We start from the raw sequence: 20,307 nt of genomic DNA on the forward strand, positions 1-20,307 counted from the left end.
ACTTTGTAACTTATTAGCTATAAATGAAAATTAGTTACTACTTACCAATTCCTATTACAAAAAAGGTAATTCTACTTTTAAGTTAGGAGCTTAATAAATATCATTCTAGCACATTAAACAAATAGTAGACCATAGGACTAAAATTTGAAACATCATATATAACAAAAGTAGTACTAAAACTTAAAGTTTTAGATATTCATCAATAACCACTGCAGTCAGAGAATGGTTTTAAATTTTAAACTATTTTAAATATTTTTTTAAAATACAGTAGATTTGCAAGGTATTTATATTACCCAACTTATTCCTCTTTTGTAAATAGAAGCAAAACTAAACATACTAGCCCAATAGAACAGGGCATTTTATTTTCTTCTGCCAAAAAGAATCTGTACTGATTCATTAGAATAAACACATCTTTCAGAATATTTTTATAATAAATATGAAAATTATCCATCTCTGGCTTTAGCAAAATCATAAAACAACAGAAATAATTTCCAAAGTAATAAAGAAATCTGCTATGTGATTAGCACATCCTGCAATGTGGCACCCATATGCGTCTTGCCATGACCAGCCTGCCACAGTATCTCCTACTCTGAAACTGCTTCTACTGACAAATCCATATACATCATTTAGGAAGAGTAGGCAATGACTTTTTCAGTATTTCCAAATACAGTTGACCCTTGAACAATATGGGTTTAAACTGCACAGGTCTATTATTACATAGGTTTTATTCAATAAATGTGGCACAGAACTATAAATGTATTTTCTCTTCCTTAAGAGTTTATTTTCTTGAGCTTACTTTACTGTAAGAATACTGCGTATATTATATATATATAACATATATAGAAATGTTAATTGACTGTGTTATTGGTAAAGCTTCCAGTCAAGAGTAGTAGGCTATTAGTAAAGTTTTTAGGGAGACAAAAGTTATGCCGATTTTGGACTGCGTGAGGCCCCTCTTCTCCACATTGTTCAAGGGTCATCTGTATATCCCCAGAGTTGTTTAGCTTCATCCATTTTTGTACAGTTCATCTTCTCTCTTCTGCCAAATAATAAAGCTCAAGCATAGCCTATTTTCTGAATTTCAAGAGAGAGTCTGCTGTTTGGTCTCATCTGCAGAACCACAGCACCTTGAAAACAATCCTGTAGCCTTCAAAACTCAGAACAATGTGGCATCATAGGGCTCACCAATTTGATGCCACAACTTTTATACAGAGTTTCATTTACTGAGCAGATGGCTGTTAATGTGGATGGGCTTATATAATGCAGTGGAGTGCCCTGGGACACAGAGCACAAGCATTTCAATATCCGCCTGTTTGCCAGAGTTAAGGCTAAATTTGTTCTTGGGCAAAGAGAAAATTATTTGATCAAGTGAGCTCTGGGAAGTCCTGCTGGGTAAGAGCCTGAAGTTACCACGGAAAGAGAATCAGATTGTTAACGGGGGTGAGGATGGGATTAAATCGCTGGTGCAGGGCTGAAGGGTATAGTCAATAGCTTTTGCCTCTTTCATTTTCCATTTTTTTACTACATGTCCTTCACAATCAAGAGTATGCCATTCAGTTTGGGGACTGGCACACAGATGTGAAATTTACTTTCATCAATTAAGGAACAAAATCTAATGTGACCAATAGCAACAACAAAAGATGGCAAAAGATAAACCAGCCACATGCTATGGAAAGAAAGCTGATGTACTGTGCTAAAGTCAAATGAAAAGAACTTTAAGATAGATACATTATTGTGATATAGAGCAGAGACATGGGACAAGAGTAATGCCACTATAAAGTCTACAGAGCCCACAAAGGCCTAGCTTATTGTTTGACTTAATCTTTATGCTGTTCCTCCCTTCTTCCAGTCACTTTAATCAATTATGTAACATGTAACCCGGACAGAAGACAGACCTCAGGAGTGTAAATGAACCTACATGGATAAAAAATGCCAAGATCAGGACACAGAGTTCCCTAAATAACTCTATTCTTTAGAAAAAACTTCAAAGGAATTATTAATCACCTGTACACATCATGCCTTACATGGATCCCTATCCAAAAGACCTTATAAAACCCAAACCCTAAGTCCTTAAGGGTGCCTCCTCTCTGAGGTCATCCGCCCTCCTGCTGCGTACTGTTCCTTTAAATAAAACTTGCTTAGAGGCACCTCTTCTCTGAGGCTGCCCACACTTCCCCCTATGAGTGCATACTTTGCTTCTAAGTAAAACTTTCTTGCTGCTTAAGCCTGTGGTGCTTTGTCTCTGAATTCTTTTCTTCAACAAAATAAAGAATTCCTGGACATCCACCGCTGGTGGTAAGTGTCTCTGTCACTTTGCTATTTCATTCAGCTTTCGAGTCGCAAACACAGCTCTACGATCCCGTTCTTTAGGAGCCTGACTGAGTGTCTCTCTGCTTTTCTCCCTTTTTCCTTCCTTGTTCTCCACCACCTGCACGGCTGCATGTTTGCACAAATAAAAGGATCACTGTCCTGGCACTATGCAATTCTGGCACTCGCTATGACTTCTGCTTTAATGAATTCCTTTTTTGCTTGCACTTGGGCCATCTGTTCTCAGATTCTTTCGGATCAGACTCAAGAGTCCTCCCTCCCCCATCCCGCTTGAGGTTTCCCCTAGTTCTCAGGGAAGGACCTCCCCAGACAGGACTTCCCGACAACAACTGGAAGTAAAAAATTTCAAGTCAGTGAGAAGTTATAATAAATACACACTTAAATTAACCCATGAAATAACCTCAAATACACAAACAAAATTTTAGAATGTAGAAATTACTAAATCCAACATTGGTGTGAGAGAGCTAAACAGTTTTTTTTGATAATTCTTAAGACAAAAGATTATGTATTTATAAGAATATAGGAGACTTGAACAACCAAATCAGCAGCTCCGTTGAATAGATAGATGGACAACTATGAGGCAAACAAAGCGAGCACTCATATAAATCAAAGGTTATAAATATGAGGATATAGGTCTTAAATCCATTAAGATGACCATTTAGGAAAAAAAGTTAAAAATTAAAAATAAATTTACATGGAATATACAATGTTTTTAAAATACCCAGCCCCCACCATAGATGAACTCATAGTTGGCAGCTACTTATAAAAAGAGACGGACAACTATTTTTTTTTAAATACACATAGAGGTAGCTTAAAACAGCATTCTGTGGTGATAATGTAACCTCTAACAAATAACTTAAAAAGTTAAAGAAGAGTGTAGTTCCTTGATATAAATGTTTCTGTTTGTCTTCTTCTATGTCACATGTATGATGTCAGATTTTAGAATTCAAGTTATCTGAGCCAAGGCAATGAAGTGTTTTTTTCCACACCTTTCTGGCATTTCACTTCGCCAATGGAAGACTGTCAGAGCTGTACTCTCACATTAAGACGAAGATAATTGTAATCACATAACTCTAGGGAAGGGAATTTGGTGTTCTGAGCATGTTATACACCTAAATAAAACAGAGCCAGGTGTTATTTCTGTTTCTATTTTAAAGCTTCAGAATAGCTGGGTATTGCATATTTTCTGGGGATACTTAGCTGGTTACTCTCACGTGGCATTTGCCATGGTCTAGGCGAGGGGCTCAGTCCACATCCTTGTAAATCTTAAAATTCTAATGTTTTGTCTCAGAATTGTTGTGTTTTGGGGAAGTAGATTTGCATGATCCTTCTCTGTGAACTTGGCTTTATGTATATATGTGTGTCTATATAAATATAAGTGTATATATTGGAATGCATATTCATTAATTTATAGTGAGAAATACGACTGGAAAGGTTCACTTGACCCAACCAGTGTGTTCTCTCCTGTAGAAGAAGATGTATGCGGAGCTAGCTTATTTGAGTGTTGGCAAAGCCTGGAATGTAAAAAGGCAAATTCTGGTAGTTTTCAGCAGTCTGCCAGCCACAAAGGCTGGGGGCGGCATTCTCATACACCGTTCGCCCAGGCAGCTCTAATATTCAAACCTAGTTACTAGGATGTCTTCCCATCTGAACAATGCTTACATAGGCTCTGCCTGCTTTTCGCCTCCTGTCTGCCCTATCTGTGTATTTCCATAATTGATGACACTCTGTTCACTCAGTCTTTTATCTACACAGAGCATGATTTGATTAGGTTTTTACTTATTAGAATCACATTCTGGCCTGACCTTCTTGAGATTATTACTCTCATATTACATTGCTCAGAGTTTTGGGTGTCCTTGAATGTTTAGTCACACACTTACAGATGATAACATGATTTTGTCCCATGTATCTATCCTAAAATCTTCATGGATTTGCCAGAATAACAGTGGTCACATTTCTAAGACCTTGGAATAGGGGTGTCCTGTCGTAGCCTCCAGGAATGACTGCTCAGTAATTGTGAGGAATCTGGCCGATGGAGTTTCATTTTTGGCATTACTAGAAATTTAAGGCCAAAATTGACAGTGTTAAGGCCTCAGAGGGAAACACTTCATTTTCATTTAATAAAAAATGTTCTTCCTTGAAAATCGAGGGGGGCTAGAAACCATCTGAAGGCCTTAAGTCTTTGTGGTGTTGTCTGGCTTGTCTTTGTGCCAGCCTGCGGTTATCCCTAGTGTCTGACTTAATCTATAGGCTCACTTTTTGTTCAGGGTAGGAATGCACTAGTGTGCTTATAATAAGTCAAGTTCAGTGGGATTTAATTCTTTTAATTTAGTATTGCTGTTATGTTTTGGAAGGTAAAGTTGGCACTTTGGAGGGAACATGCATCTCTGTGAATTGTTATCATATAATTTTTTCATAACTATCACTTGGTCTTTACCTTTCTTGCAGGCTGTAAAAAAATTCCGGTATTTCTTTGTTAATCTTATTTTTCAATCCTTTCCTCCCTTTCTTCTTTTAAATGTTCTTAAGGAACCTATATTTAAGATTTTACACGATCGTTCAAGTTTACAGCAATAGTTTGTATGTATGTTTTAAAATTTTATATATATATATATATATATATATATATATATATATAGTTATGATAATATGATATAGTAGCAGAATTTGTGGCTATAGTACCAAAATTTGAATATTAATTGTTTATTCATTTGTCCAGTATTCACCTAGAGGAGATAGGGGACTCATTTACAGGCAGAATGGTCTACAGTATTGTTTATTTTTTATTCCCTCATTGGCTAAGGGAAGATGAGAAATTTCTTGTTCTACAACTATGTTTGTTATTATAAATATTTTATTAAAAACTTTTTCCCTTTAGCCTTACTTTACTTTTTAAAATCAGTATGTAGAAACAAAACAAAATTAAGCTGCTTTTTGTGCTCCTCATAAAAAGAGAACTTTTGACTGTTACTTAGAGGTTTTATTTGTGTTCTTTTTCCCTAATGCCTAATGATCATATTGATATCTATTGTTATATTGATATTACTACTGATCACTTATGCTGCATTTTATATTTTGTAGACAAACTTCTTTTCAAGTACAAAACTTCAAGAACAGAAGAAAAGTTTGGTGGCAAAAAATGAACTCTGCACACTTTCACAGTCTGTGGCCGTCACATATTCGTTGTTCCAAGAAAAGAAGATGTCTTTGGTAAGCGTTATTTTCAAGTTAGAGGGAATTAAAAAGGTTTTCTAAATATGTGTCTTAACAACTTTTTAGTATTAATGTTGTGAATTGGGATAAATTTCTTCTAGTCCTACAATATTTGATATTGTTCCATTTTCTATTTAATTTTAGGACGGAATGCCATTTTCTTTCTCTGTTGGGACTCTCTCTGTCAAGTAAAAACAGCAAGTGTAGTTTGGCCATGATTCTATGCAGAGAGTGCAGCAGAGGTAGTGAAACATACATTTATTGTTTAGAGATTCTTTAGGGATTTTTATGTACAATATCATGTGATATTCAAACACTAACTGTTTGAATAGAGCAGCCATATTTTAAGACTGGTTTTTTTTTTTAATTCCTGCTTAGCATATCTCTGGAAGGATGTCCAAGAAGATAGAAATCAGTTAGAAACAGCAGTAAACTTGCTTTTCACTCTGCATCTCTAGTACTGCTCTGTTTTTCAGCCATGCTGGATGCTCTTTGAAAAACATGTAATTACTGTGAAAAGTGACCACACTTAATATTTCATTGTTCTGGCATGAATCCTTAAGGCTGTTGAGGATTTTTTAATATATAAAATGGGACAGAATAAGGCTTCCAGCTCAGTTTAACTAATTTGAATTCCGGTCCTCTCTGACATTAAATTGATTTGGACAAGGCGATGTGGTCTAATGCCTGCTTTTCCTGTTCTCTTTGTCTCTATCTGCTAGGCGACATTACAGGTTTTTATTCAGGTTACGTTCCAGTATAAATAAGGATAAACAGTCCTTAGCTTGTCTTAATCACTTAATCGATATCCTAATTAGAAAATCAAATTGCTTAATCAAAAATACAAAAGCCATTACAGAAGAAGCCGAATAATTCCACTGTACTAATTTTGAAACAAATTACATGATAAACAGGAATGTTAAGTTCAGTCTCTTACTTATACAGTAACTTCCCTTTATCCCTATGTGTATGGTATAACTAGATACAGTTACTAAGGAAATTTGGGATAGCCTCTAAATTTTCTGAATGTAGTGCATTCTACTACTTAGCCATGATATGAGGTTTCTTGTATAACATTACACATACATGTGGTTAAAAATGTGAAGAGTGGTATATCTTCATTTATATCTTTTGCTCTTATTTGATTGTTAACTATTGTGTAATATCATGGTGTAATTATCTGTTCCTCCCAGGAGTCTGAGGGTCTTGCCAGTTAACCACAAAATTAAACATGCCTAAGACTAATTAATCAGGAGCAATAATACAATTAGTGTTAGGTAATTTGATGCCTCATATCAAATAACGCTGATATTATACACACATGGTGCACACTGTGTAATAGAAAAGGGTAGACAGTTAATGAAAGTAACTTAAAACCTACCTTTGAAGGATGAAAATAATAGTTTGAAACGATCTATTCTATGAAAGTATCAACATTCATGCAAATACTGTCCAAATTCAGACTTTCGAGATGTATTAAAAGGGAGTATCATTAAATAATTTAAAGCTGAGTGTTTTAACTTCCTGAATGTTTAGATGACTATTTTACCTAATAAGCATCTTAATGGGTTTGGAGCTATGTTTGTTTAAAAAGCTGCATGAATATATAGTATTGACCTAAATTTAATACAATTCTTGTTAAGTTCAATACTAGGTAAATGATGACAGCCCTTGTTAAATTGGGGTTGTTATTATTTTATGAACAGAGTCAATATAAAACACCTATTAAGATCTCAAAAATAGTTTATAGAGTGCTTATGGGGCCTTATGTTATCACTAAGCATTTTCAGATTTGCCTTCTTGGAAATTCGTGTAACTAAAGTACCATGTGTTATTTCAAGTAGAATATTGGATTACAGTTTACTGTATTTTCAAAAGGTTGTGGCAGTATTAAACATACAATTAACTGAATGACTATTCTTTGCCAATGATAGATTTTTAAAGTGAATAATTAGAGGGGCAAGGATTGATGTTTTAGCTAAAGCTAGATTTTGTTTTGTTCAGTACAGTAAGTGAAAAGTAGAACCTGTGGAGTTCTTAATGTGGGTATTTTAAAGAAATAGTTAAAGTGAAAATTTTAAGTGAAGGTTTAATCCATTGTTTATTTCTTAGTGACCATTTACTCCTGGAAGGGTTTGGACATTTTGTTTCCCTGCAACTCAGTGGGCACTTAAAAAAAACTCACTCAGTTTGTTTTGCTGCTGTTTCTCTAGAGGAGTGTGGCTGAGAACAGGGTTTTGCCCATCTCAGCGGTTGGCATGCACTTATCCCAGGCGGTGAAAGCTGGCTACCCACTTGATACCGAGCGAGCAGGCCTGACTGCAGAGGTTCAGAAGATTATTGCTGATGTTATCCGAAACCCTCCCATCAACTCAGGTGATGACCAGGACCCTCGTCTGCAGCCTTAATGGCTGGAGTGATTGAACCCAGAGGGAGTAAACAAGCAGGGCACAAATATTTTTTACTTTAACAGCATTAACCCTTTATGCTATTATGAAAACTTTGCTTTTGTAATGCTTTTATTGTTTTAGAAAACAGTCCTCCCACTATCACTCAGGAAATTCTGAGTCTGAGAAACTATTATATTCCTTTTTAGATTCCAATTACAAATTTCACACTCATCCCCAAATAATGCACTTTCGTCCTTTTCTAACTTCAACCTCATTGAAAGGAAAGGAGCGACACACAGCAGCAATTCACCGGAGAATTCTGCTTTATTAGGAAAAGGTGCTGGGTTATATAGGAAGGGGCATGGGGTGATTGAGGTGTCACTTCTACGGGGCTGGTGGCTGTTGGCTAGGTGCTGGGATTGGGAGGGGGGCAAGAGGTGTTTGGGCTTCAGGTGGTGCCGAGGAACCCGAAGAGAAGCCGGAAGTTCGCCATCTTACTGGCGGGGGCCCTTCATTCCCCCCTTTCTCCTCTATGGGGTTGTGGACGTTGCTTTCTCTCTGTCTGCTTCCTGCTGAACGGGGGCTGAGAAGGGAGTGAGGGCTTGAGGACTGGGAGGAAAGGGTTGATAGGACTCCCCACAGTAAGGACGAGTAGATGTGGACTTCTTCAGGTTGGAAATCAATGAAGGTTCCCTGTAACCATAGGTCGAGGACCTGTTGATTCCAATGGTGCCAAGAGGATATGGGCAGTCCAGTCTCTCTCTGATCCACTGAACTTCGAGGCCAAGATAAACTTCCCAGGCTTCTGATTCTGTGATTTTCGGAGCGAGGTTTTCTAGGTTTCTCCCAGTTTCTTGGTTATTTCTCATCAATATCTATGTAATGCTGTAGGCACTTAAGAAATTTCTCATTGTGATTTACACAAAATGTTATCCTTCTTCCGTTTACTGGGGTGATTTGTCCCCATTGGTTTGATGGATGCTAGATGGGTTAGAATCCCCGAAAGGTCTTTTGTTGTTTTAAAAAGAGTAAAATAATAAAAGAAAGGAATGCAACCCAGTTATTGTGATCCCCCATCCTGCCTGCAGTGCTGCTCATTGCATCTTTATAAGTCTAGAAGGAGAATTGCCTACATTTACCCTCATCTGAACTTCCAGCTACAAAGGTCATGTGCTGTTGGGCCATCTCATTGTTTAAATGTAGGGCATTGCTAGGATATATTGTACAAAATCAATGATCTGTTTTTCAACTCTCTATCCACCATGAAATAAAAATGACATGAACTTTTTTTTCCTAAAAGAAAGAGTGCAATTACCAGTAAATCTCTAAGAAGAGCAAATAAAATAGCAAATCCTTATAGAAGTTGCTTGATTAGTGTTTTGTTTTGTGCATTTAGTGTGTTGTTTGGAGAAAGCTCCCGAGGACTTTCTTGGAATTGCTTTGCTTCTCTCATAAAAACTATGCATTAGGAGTCAGTGTCTTTTTTCACTGAAAAGTAGGCACAAAGACTAACAATTTAATTTAAAATGACATTGCCTAACATGTATTAGAAATTGGTTCATTTTAAAGTTCCAGGCTATGGAAAGGCTTATCATAAAGAGCTTGCTCATTATATCTCCTGTTTTTTCAGTTTTAGCAAACAAACTACCTCACTTATCACAATGAAGTCAATGTTTATCAGTTCCCTTACATTGATTTGGGTCATGAAATTGACAGTACTTGGAGCCTACAGAACAGAAGGCCTTGCTGAGTGATTCCCAGCCAAATCTGGCTCTCACCTTGTTCTTCAGCATTATTTCTTCACATTATTTATTTCCTCCTTGAGACAGATAGAAAACAGTGGTCACTGCTTTCAGGGTAGTTCAGTGTGAGGAGTTGAGTCATATATGCATGAAGGAACAAATAAAACCAAAGCCTTCAGAAATACAATTTGCTTATTATAATTTTTAATGTTTGTGGGACTTTCCCCCCGACCCCGAGCTTTATTTGGTATACTTTACATATAATAGACTACCCACTTTAAAGTTGCAGTTTAATGAATTTTAGTAATTGTATGCTTGTTAGTTTTTTAGGGCTGTCATACAAAGCACCACAGACTGGGTGACTTAAACAACAGAAACTTATTGTCTCGCAGCTCTGGAGGCTGGAAGCCCAAGACCCGGGTGTTGGCAGAGCTGGGTCCTTCTAAGGCCCCAAGGGAAGATTCTGTTCATCTCCTTGGTTTGTACATGGCCATCTTCCCATTGTGTCTTCATGTTGTCTTTGCTCTGTTGTGTCTAGGTCCAAATTTCCTCTTCTAAGGACACCAGTTATATTGGATTTACGGCAGATCCCAATGGCCTCATGTAAATTGTTACCTCTTTTGAAGATGCAGGGTCCAAATGTGGTCATATTTGGAGATAACTGAAGGTTAGGACTTCAACCAATGCACTTGTAGGGGGACGCAATTCAGCCTAGAATATATTCAGTCACGTAAAAATTACCACTACCATCATTAAACAGTTCTAATACCCTAGAATCTTTTTTGTGCCCTTCCTCCCTGATTACTGGCCCAGGCAATCACTGGTCTTTCTGTCCCTATAGTTTTGTCTTTTTAAAACTTCATATGAATGCAATTATATATTATATAGTCTTTTGTGTTTGACTTTCACTTTGCACAGTTTTTGAGGATCATCCATGTCCTTACATTGCTGTTAATATTCTTTTCCATTGATAATTTGTATTCTCTATTATAGTTATACCATTATTTATTTATCCATTCACCAATAAATGGGCATTTGGATTGCTTCAAGGTTTTGGCTATTGTGAATAAGACTGCAGTGAACTTTCACGTACAAATCTTTGCATTGACTAAGATTTCATTTCTCCTGAATAAGCAACTAGGTGTGGTTTTGACATGTCACTTGGCAAGTTTGTGTTTAACTTTGTAAGTGACTAATATACTGTTTTCAGGAGCTGCCATGTTATTTTACAAACCCATCAACAATGTATGAGAGACTCAGTTTCTCTGGATACTGTCCATCATTTAGTGTTATTACTTTTCACTTTAGCCATTCTGATACGTGTGCAGTGGTATATCATGATTTCCATTTGCACTTACCCAATAACTAATGATGTTGAAATTCTGTTCATGTGCTTATTTGCCATCTGTATACGTTATTTATGGACTGAAGTATGTCCCCTCCTAATTCACATATTGAGTCCTAGCCCCCAGCACCTCAGAATGTGACTGTTGTATAGGGCCTTTACAGACATGATTAAGGGAAAACAAAGCCTCTAGGGTGGGCCCTAATCCACTCAGACTGGTGTCCTTATAAGAAGGGAAATTTGGGCACGCACAGAGATGCGAGCACACAATGGAAAGATCACGTGAGGACAGTGAGAAAGCCGCCATCTGCGAGCCAAAGAGAGAGGCTTCAGAAGAAACCAAGCCTGCTAACTTTGTGATCTGGGACTGCTCGGCCCCGGAGCTCTGAGGAAATAACTTTCTGTTGTTCAAGTCATACCCCATCTGCAATATTTCTTTATGGCAGTGGTACTGATGCAGTGGTACTAATGCAGTGGGAATGTCTCTTTATGTCTTACCCATTTTCTAATTAGATTTTTTTGTTTTAACTGTTGAGTTTTGCGAGTTCTTCATATATTCTAGATACAAGTCCCTTGTTGGTGTTGGATATGTGAACTGCAAAATGATTCCCAGTCTGAAATTTGTCTTTTTATCCTTTTTACAGGGACTCTTACAGAGCAAAAGTTTTAAATTTTGATGAAATACAGTTTTTCAGTTCTTGTTTTTATGGGTCATACATGTTTTTGGTGTCATAGGATTCTGTCTAGCAATTAGATAAGGAATATTTTCTCCTATGCTTTTTTTAAGTTTTATATTTTATGTTTTACATTGAAGTGCATGATTCATTTTGAGTTAATATTTTGTATGATGTGGAATTTAGACTAAGGCTCATTTTCTTTGGCCTACAGATGTCCAATACCCCACTCTCCTTATTACATACTTAAGTAAATGTTAACATCTGGGGAGTGATTTCTCCTACTTTGTTGTTTTTCAAAATTATTTTAGCTATTCTAAGTTCTGTGCCTTTTCTTAGGAATTTCAGAATATGTAACTTGCTTTTAATAAAAATATTTTAGCAGGATAGAAAGCATGCATACAAAAATATAGGTAATGCATAAATGTCCATTTTAAAGAGTGGTAAAAAAAATCTTAAGAAATAGAACATCATCAATATTCTTGAAGCTGTATGTATGTTCTTCCAAATTATACTTCTCTTTCCTCACTGTCTTAAATTCAAGTATTTCTTTGCTTTTCTTTATATTTCCTTATATTTTTACTATTTTTATAGTATACTAAAACCATAGGTTTTAAAATTTTGTCTGGCTTGATGTGCATATAAATGGTATAATTCTACATGTATTCTAAGTTACCTTGTTTCCTCAAGATTCACTGATGTTAATGCATACAGCTCTTGTTTATCAATTTTTGAAGCTCCATAGGCTCCCTTTGTGTGACTGTAATACAGTTTATTGATCTAATCATCCAATTATGATCATTTGAATTGTTTCTTTCTTTGCATTACAAAGAAATAGGCTATTGATATTTTTATACCTAGTGTTTATGTGCAAGAAAAATCTCTAGTATTTTGCCTAAGACTGAACTAATCTAGTCATAGAGTAAGTAGGTGCATCTTCAGTTTTACTAGATACTGATCTAACTTGTGTTCTAAAGTGTATCAGAGTTCCTATTGAGTGCATCTTGCTTTGTCCTCTAAAAATATGTCTTCTGATTCTTTTTAAAAGATGTAGGCTATTCTGTTAAATGGAGATCGCCCATATGTGGGACCAAACAAAGACCACCCAAATGAGAACAATTTATTTACTCTGAGCTTGCTAGGACAAGGGAGTTAACTACCATCGCTTGCATTTGGTAGATGCTCAAAGACAGGCACAGAGTGCAAAAGCTTTATAGTGAAAAGAAAGAAAGACCTGGGGTGTACTGGTTAGAGACTGGGGACAGTGAGAAGCTGGAAGCAGGCTAACTGGAAGCATTATGTGTTTGGTTTGGGAGCTTATTTGGCTTTCTCTGGTTGATCCTGAGTTGGAAGCTGGCACAAAAAAATAGGGAAGCTGGCAGTCACAAAGTCCTGCTCATTCTGGGCTGCCCGCTTCAGAGATTTCTGCTTGGCTTCCTGGACTGGTTGTTGGGTCAGAGTTCTATCATCACATACGGTCTGGCCATTGTTCATTTATATATTCAGTGTTTCATATAATATGTTACGCCATTGTCCTTTTGAAAGACATGTCAGTAATATTTTTTCATGTTTTTGCTATTATAAATAATGCAGGCATTTCAATTTGATAAAATAAATATCTCAATCAATGGATATGAAACTTTTTTGTTTCAACAGATATTTTTGACTTGCCCTGAAACCTGTCATTCTAATTTTTCTAATGGTATGATTGTGAAGCTTCATTTCAGGTAGGTGAGTCCAAGATTGCTTTTTTCTTCTAAAATACTGATTGATGAAGATCAAGCTAGACATATTGTAATGACATAATAGTGTAATGAGATAATTTATAATTGAAGAAAGTAGGGATTACCAAGCTGCAATAGAATGATGAATGAATGGCTTATTAGTTTGGTTGTTTTACATCAGCTGCTTTTGTGTTGTAACTCAATATAGAAGGGTGTTGGCAGTTAGATTCTATAATCCAGTTGAAAAAAGCACAAAAACTTCTTTTAGAAGTAGAAAGTGAAATGCCTGGAGTAAGAGCCAAAGGAATAAAAAGATACTTTATCCACAAGGGAACAAAGTTTGGGAGGAAATGAGAAATGAGATACAGGCGAGAAATAATAAAAGCGCTTGAAAATACGAAAAGACAATTGTAATGGAATAGGTAGTAAAAATTGGACACGGTGAAGTGGTTTAAGAATTTGAAACAAAACATAAAAGGATGATACAATTCAAAAGCATTTTTTGAGTGCCTTGTTGTGAAATATCTTTGCTGGGGAAGGTATTAAGAAAATGGCAATTCAGAGGCTCCAATCTCAGAAACCCCATATTTTGTATCATGTTGGAAATGGTATGGTGGAATTTAATAGAAACTAATTCAAACTAGTTTAAAAATACACCGCCGTGGTGTATTTACATTTTACAAAGTTAAAATAATTTCTTATCTTGGAAGCAGTATATATATTTTATCAGAAAACTGGCAGTATCAAGAATTTGTCCCTGAAAACAGAATCATGTTTGTTTTGTTTTGGCTTGCTATTCAGTATATTGGGGAATGTGATATTTTGATTAATCAAATATTGTGGTTTATATGAAGTGACCACTTTCATTTCATTTATGGTGTATGTATACCATATCTGCCAATAGCACACTTGGCTCTTCCAAACTGTCTCCCTTCTCCAAAACTGCTTTTCTGGGACCCTAGACTCAAGAACTTGTACTTAACTTTGATTTTTCTTTTTCTTGAACCCTTTCTTTTGCTTCAGGTTTGTTGGTATGTCATGATTCTTTGTTGGTAATAATACAGACTTAACCTTTTTTTCCCTTAATCTCACAATAATCTCTTTATATCTGAAATAATTCAGCTATGCTGGGCTCCCTACTTTGGCCCCTCTGATATTCTCCTGCAATCCATTCTCCTTCTCAAATAAGTTAAAGTCCATGGCACTGCTTTCAGGACTATCCTCTTAACCGTCCTTATTGTCCTTAGTAGCACATGGGACTGAGACACCCTCACTACGTTTCAAGGTCTCAGGCCAGAGGGTATATGATTCCATGTGCCTAGATGTAGCAATGAGAATAACTTGATCCAAACAGGCCTTTTGACAGAAACAGTCCCCAGGATGTGGCCTGTGTGAACTAAACTCCAGGAGCAGACAGGATGTTGTACATTTAAGAAGAGGCAGTAGAGAGAGACAAGGCTGTGAACTTGGGTAAATTATAAAATAGTCACTGGCTTCGGGGAGGGTTATATGGAGTAATGCATGTAAAACACTGAGAGTCATGCCTGGTGTAAAGAAAGCACTAGCAATGGTTAGTTAACATTTTTATTCCCGTTTACTGCTGAGGGAAATGAGGCACAGAAATGTATATATTAGATTATCTTTATTTCTTTTTGCCACCCATTATAGACCCTTTGACACATAAGTTCCCTTTGTGGCTTTTTAATGTAAATTGCAGTGTTTTAACCTCCTTTAGTGCTGTTGACAGATTTGCCTCTTTAAGTCATGCTCAGCTGATGCAGAACTAAACTTTACAAAATTCCGTAAAACTTAATCAACTCCTTTATGCAAAACATAAGCTTCAAATATGGGATGATTATGCAAGAACAAGTTGTCTATTTGACCCAAAACACCAGTATCTGTGATAACAATGAAAGGGCAGAATTCATATTCATGAGCCATCATAAAGCCGCTAAAATCTTTCATTTCATTTGTGAATACTTTTATTTGTGTCAGTTTTAAGCAGAAAGTGACATACAGAAAGTGATTTCAATCCCATATACAAAGTATTCTGTTGTTAATTTTAGGGCTTTGTTTTGTAATATTAACAATGGGACATAGATGTGGCAGGTTTGCACAATTTCAAACTGAACACGGGGAAAGGGCACACTTCAGAAAATTACTATCCATAATAAATGGGATAAAATAATAAAAGTGTGGAGTCACTGTTGGAAATGAGGAGGCAGATGCTAAAAAAAGTTATTAAATGACTCTGCCCTGGAGAAGAAAGGTTCGTCTAAGCAAAAAACTACTTTGGGAACCAATGCTCAAATAGAGTGAAAGTCACAACTACATTCGCTGAAAATGAGGCATAGGCTTTTAAATACTTTCTTCCTGTTATAAGGTCTAAATTTTGAAGCCATATACAAAAAAATTAAGCCTTTCATGCATGTTGTTTTAGATTTCATAAAGTTTGGTGTAACTGCCTACTAATTGCACATTGGAAAACCAAGCTTCTGAGAAAAGAGAAGAAGATGATGACAGAAGTTAAGTAACTTATTCAAGGTGAGGCAAGGATAAAACACCCAACTTCCATTCAGGTGGATTTGCCCCCACTTTAAATGGATTTTAGAAACTTAAGTTTCTCAGTCAAAACAAGCAGTAAAAAATGGGCAAAGGACGTGCATAGATGTTTCTCCAAAGAAGATATGCAAATGACCAATAAACACCTAAAAAGATGCTCTACATCACTGGTCATTAGGAAAACAGAAATCAAAACTACAGTGACATACGACATCACACCCATGAAGATGGCTATATCAACAAAACAAAATAATAAGTGTTGATGAAGATATAGAGTAATCGAAACTCTTGTGCACTGTCGGTGGGAATATAAAATCGTGCAGCTTTTGGGTAACAGCTTCGCAGTTTCTTAAGAGTGGGATCTTTGATAATCAGTATTCCAGGGAATTCAGTGAGACCTTATTTTTAGAAACAACCTTCCGGGTTGTACAGTACTTAAAATGGCTATTCAATTTGTTTTAGGAATTCAACATTTTTTTTGGTAGTCTCAGTTTCAATAGCAGTTCATATTCAAACTGCAAGAAGAGACTTGTCTATTTCAGCCTGAACTAAATTACCTGTGATGGATCTGAAAAGTGTACACTTATCTGTTACATAAAGTATAACAAGTCACAAAAGTCAAATTCTTCTCAAATATATCACATTCTGTGGTATTTTTAGCAAATGCTATTTTTATATTTGATATTTTAGTTCAGATGCCACGTTAGTAAGGAATCCAGAGCTGGATTGAGATTAGGCTGTAACACTCTCAGGCCTAACACATTTCATGGAAAATGTACAGACTGCTAGGCAGTCTCTTATGGATTCAAGAAATCAGACACTCTTATTTCTTTGGAACCATGAGTGCTATGCCCCTACGTGCAATGCTATGGCAAAGAAAAGACTCCAAATTTCTAAATAACTCCATTAGTGCCACACATGACGTTTCCTGGGTGGTACTCTGATCTCTGACATAGTGCTAACACAGAGGGTTGTAGGTTTCACTCACTCACACTAAGCCAAGGCAGGCTTATTTGTTCTTGTTTTCTCTGCAACCTAGAGCCTTGCCTTCATCAGATCCACTGCTTGCCTGGTGTCGGCAAGAAAGGACTCAGGCAATATCTGAATTTCCAATAATGACAAGAGGATATTCAAACTTGAAGAGGGCATTCAAAGAGTAGCAAAAACAAAATAGAAAATGGCAATGTTCAGCTGAACTCAGAAAGGATTTCCTTGTTTCTTTTTTTCACTTTGCTTATGGCTAGACTAATGGCCTCTGTTGTGGGAGACGGCTTATTAGGGAAGTGAGACCTCCCATCAGCTGGAAAGATAACCGTATACGGAAATGGTGACATGATCAGATGCTGTCTGCATTCAGTATGGTGATGGAGGCACAAGCTATTTTTTCTTGCTAATTGGTTACTGCCTTTTTTTTTTAAAGGAAAATCAGATAGATACTCATTTTATTATACAACAGTCTAAATAAACTCTTAACAAACTTGATTTCAGAAAATGTTTGCTACTGCCCTTAGTGTACAAGCAAGAAATTAGTCACCCAAAGGGTCAGACCAAATATCGATAAATTTATTTTTTCTTCTATGAGGAAATAATAATCCATTTGAGATGAACAAACTCTTCCCAGTTCCAGAATGCCAGTCAGAAATGATCTCTTATAAAGTCAATCCATGTTAATTTACTCTGACTAGTGTCTATGAAAATATGTCTAACAACCATGTAAAGATATGCTAAGCATGCATACTCCTTTAATTCTTCAACCAAGACCAGCTACTATATTTGCTCTCCTGAGATGTTAACATTTTGAAATGAATAAGGAAAATGGCAGACCATCTGTTTAGGTACCAGAGTTCTGACCTCAGGATTCAGAGGGCTTTCTAGCTTAAGAAAGAGCATATTCTTAGTTATGTCAGAACTTTGCCTTCTAGCAAAGAAAAGGCAGCATTATCCCAAAAGACTGATCTAAAGACAGGAAAGCACTTCACTAGTATATTGTGAATAGATTTTAGTTCTTAGTAGTTCAGTACGTTCTGGAAAATTCCCCAAGTTATCATTCTCTCACGTTTGAATGAGAACGTATTGTTTGCCCACAGCAAATTTCCACTGCGACAGAGATCCTGCACAGGTTAGAAATCTACCACCTGGAAAGAGGGAATTCTGCTAATGAAATGCCTTAGCAACACCAAGAGGTCTGTGGGAAGGTGGTGATGTGTCCAGACTCTAGCAGTACTCTAATATGTGGTGTCAGGAAACAGTGGATTTGTTCTCTGACTCACACATCCTCTCCCGTGTCAGCTGGCCATGTAGTTCCCTAAAAGGGAAAGTTCATGCACTCTGTTGAGGGATAGATCCAGGTTTTGTGGGTTTAGAAGATTATCCACTTTTGGGGAAACTTCTTTAAGATAAAGAATCTAAAATCACAAGTACAGAATCAGATACAAGATGAACTAGTTTCTTAATATGCCAATGATTTCACATTATTGTTTTCCAGTGGAGAAGGAGGAAGAGACTTGTACCTTTAATGTAGCGGCTCTGACTCACTCATTCCCGACCAACCTTGCTTCTTCTCCATCACTCACATACTTCCAGGGCTGGGTACCATAGGACATACTCGTGTTGTAAGATGATGTGTGGCTCTCACCTTCATGTCCCCAGATGAGCTAGCACAGATGCTGTAGGGATTTTCCCAGAAGCCTTTTCTGTTTGTGGACTGCCAGCATTAACTCCACTAATATATGAAAGGAACAAACACACAATATTCCGCCTAATCCAAATCAAATGTAATCACATGACTTCTTTCCCTTTAGCAGGCATGACAACTTCATCCCCTTAACATAAGGTTCTAACTAATTGCACACACACAAAAAAACTGTGAAAAATTCTTACAGAAATGTATGACCACATGGACACTTCTTCAGTTTCATTAACTCCATGCTGAATATGCCTTGGGGGTCTCTACAGCTTTTTTGGCTTCCAGAAGAATAATTTTTTAGGAATATTTGGGTAAGATAGAACCCTTATTTTTGCATACCTTTCCTCTTTAACCCATTTAAACATTTTGTAATGTGTATTTTAGAAAAAACTTTTACATTATCAAGTCTGTCAAAATCAACTGCTAAAAATGTTCCCATTATCAATAGAATTTGGGCTACAATGAATTGGTTAGACATTCAATATGGAATAGCAGACTATGTTTCTTTTATTTAACCTATGGTGAACTAATACTACAGTTTAAAGCAGGTGGCTTGGGTTTATTTGAGTATTTATAATATTTGTACTGGAATAAAGATGACATACAATATCATATTGTTTCAGATATGCAACATAGTGACTTGATAATTATATACATTACTAGATGCTTGCCACAGTAAGTGTAATTACTCTATTACCCTACCAAGATACTACAATATTACTGGTTATATTCTCTGTGTCGTACTTGCATTCCTATGACTGACTGACTTTACAATTCGCAGTTTGTACCTCTTTCTCCCCTTCATCTATGTCACACATTTCCCTATGGTAACCAGTAATCTGTTGGCCATATTTGTGGGTCTATCTCTGTTTGTTTTCTTAGACTCCAAATATAAGTGAAATCAGATTACGTATAATATATAATAAGTGAGATTTTTATTCCCTAAATGAAAAAAAAAACCCAAGTAATTAAAAAACATTAAGGGATTATTTTTCACTTCTCTGTCCTTTTAACAATGTAAAATGATGCCTAATGCTTCACCCCTTATGATTTTAACACCTTGGTGATAATTTCAGGAGCAGGATTTTACATTTGCAGGTTGGAGAAGAGAACCAGAAAGAGTGGGAGAAGCAGAGGGATGCCAGATAAGATCATCCGACATTATGTGGGCTAAAATCATGCAGTGAAGACCCACCCCAGCACTTACGGAAAGGAATATGGTTGTCTCAAAACTTTTCCCTAAAACCAGCTCATATAGTTGAGGAGTGGGGAAGAGAAAGGCAATAAATAATTTGCCTGTATGCTCCACATACACTTAGAATTAAACTACCTAGTTATGTTTTTAATTATTTAGATGTTTTGATAGATTATTTTAAGGGTATGTCCTCTGGGATAATTTTAATGAGTTCTACTTTGTGTTAAGGAAAATAATATCTTATTTTAAACTTTCTGGGCATTCTTAAAACACTGACTTTAACACCAATTTCATAAAAGCCAAAAGTTTGAAGGAAGTAAGCAAAAAGAAAATTAATTTAAAACTTTAATGAAGCTTCTTAAAGAATGCATACTAATTTAGATATTTCAAGTTTATGAAGTATATAAGTTACATGAACTTTAGTACACTGACGTCTGCTGGCTAGTCA

The 20,307-nt window shown here is 36.4% G+C and overlaps 1 protein-coding gene across 17 annotated transcripts in view; it reads left to right on the forward strand.

Annotated features, from left to right (window-relative positions):
• Nucleotides 1–20,307, forward strand: part of LOC140845109 (bifunctional 3'-5' exonuclease/ATP-dependent helicase WRN-like) — a 290,063-nt gene that overhangs the window by 254,772 nt on the left and 14,984 nt on the right. For 5 of the 17 annotated variants that reach the window (XM_073218859.1, XM_073218860.1, XM_073218858.1 and 2 more), the window contains 3 exons: nucleotides 5,410–5,538; nucleotides 7,755–7,917; nucleotides 8,637–13,340. In XM_073218859.1, coding sequence (XP_073074960.1) covers nucleotides 5,410–5,538; nucleotides 7,755–7,917; nucleotides 8,637–8,740 — 396 coding nt within the window. In that variant the 3' untranslated portion in view covers nucleotides 8,741–13,340. The other 12 variants (XR_012123803.1, XR_012123804.1, XM_073218863.1 and 9 more) reach the window with 9 other exon arrangements.

This window comes from Manis javanica, chromosome 12 (assembly GCF_040802235.1).
Source record: "Manis javanica isolate MJ-LG chromosome 12, MJ_LKY, whole genome shotgun sequence".
Lineage (NCBI taxonomy): Eukaryota > Metazoa > Chordata > Mammalia > Pholidota > Manidae > Manis > Manis javanica.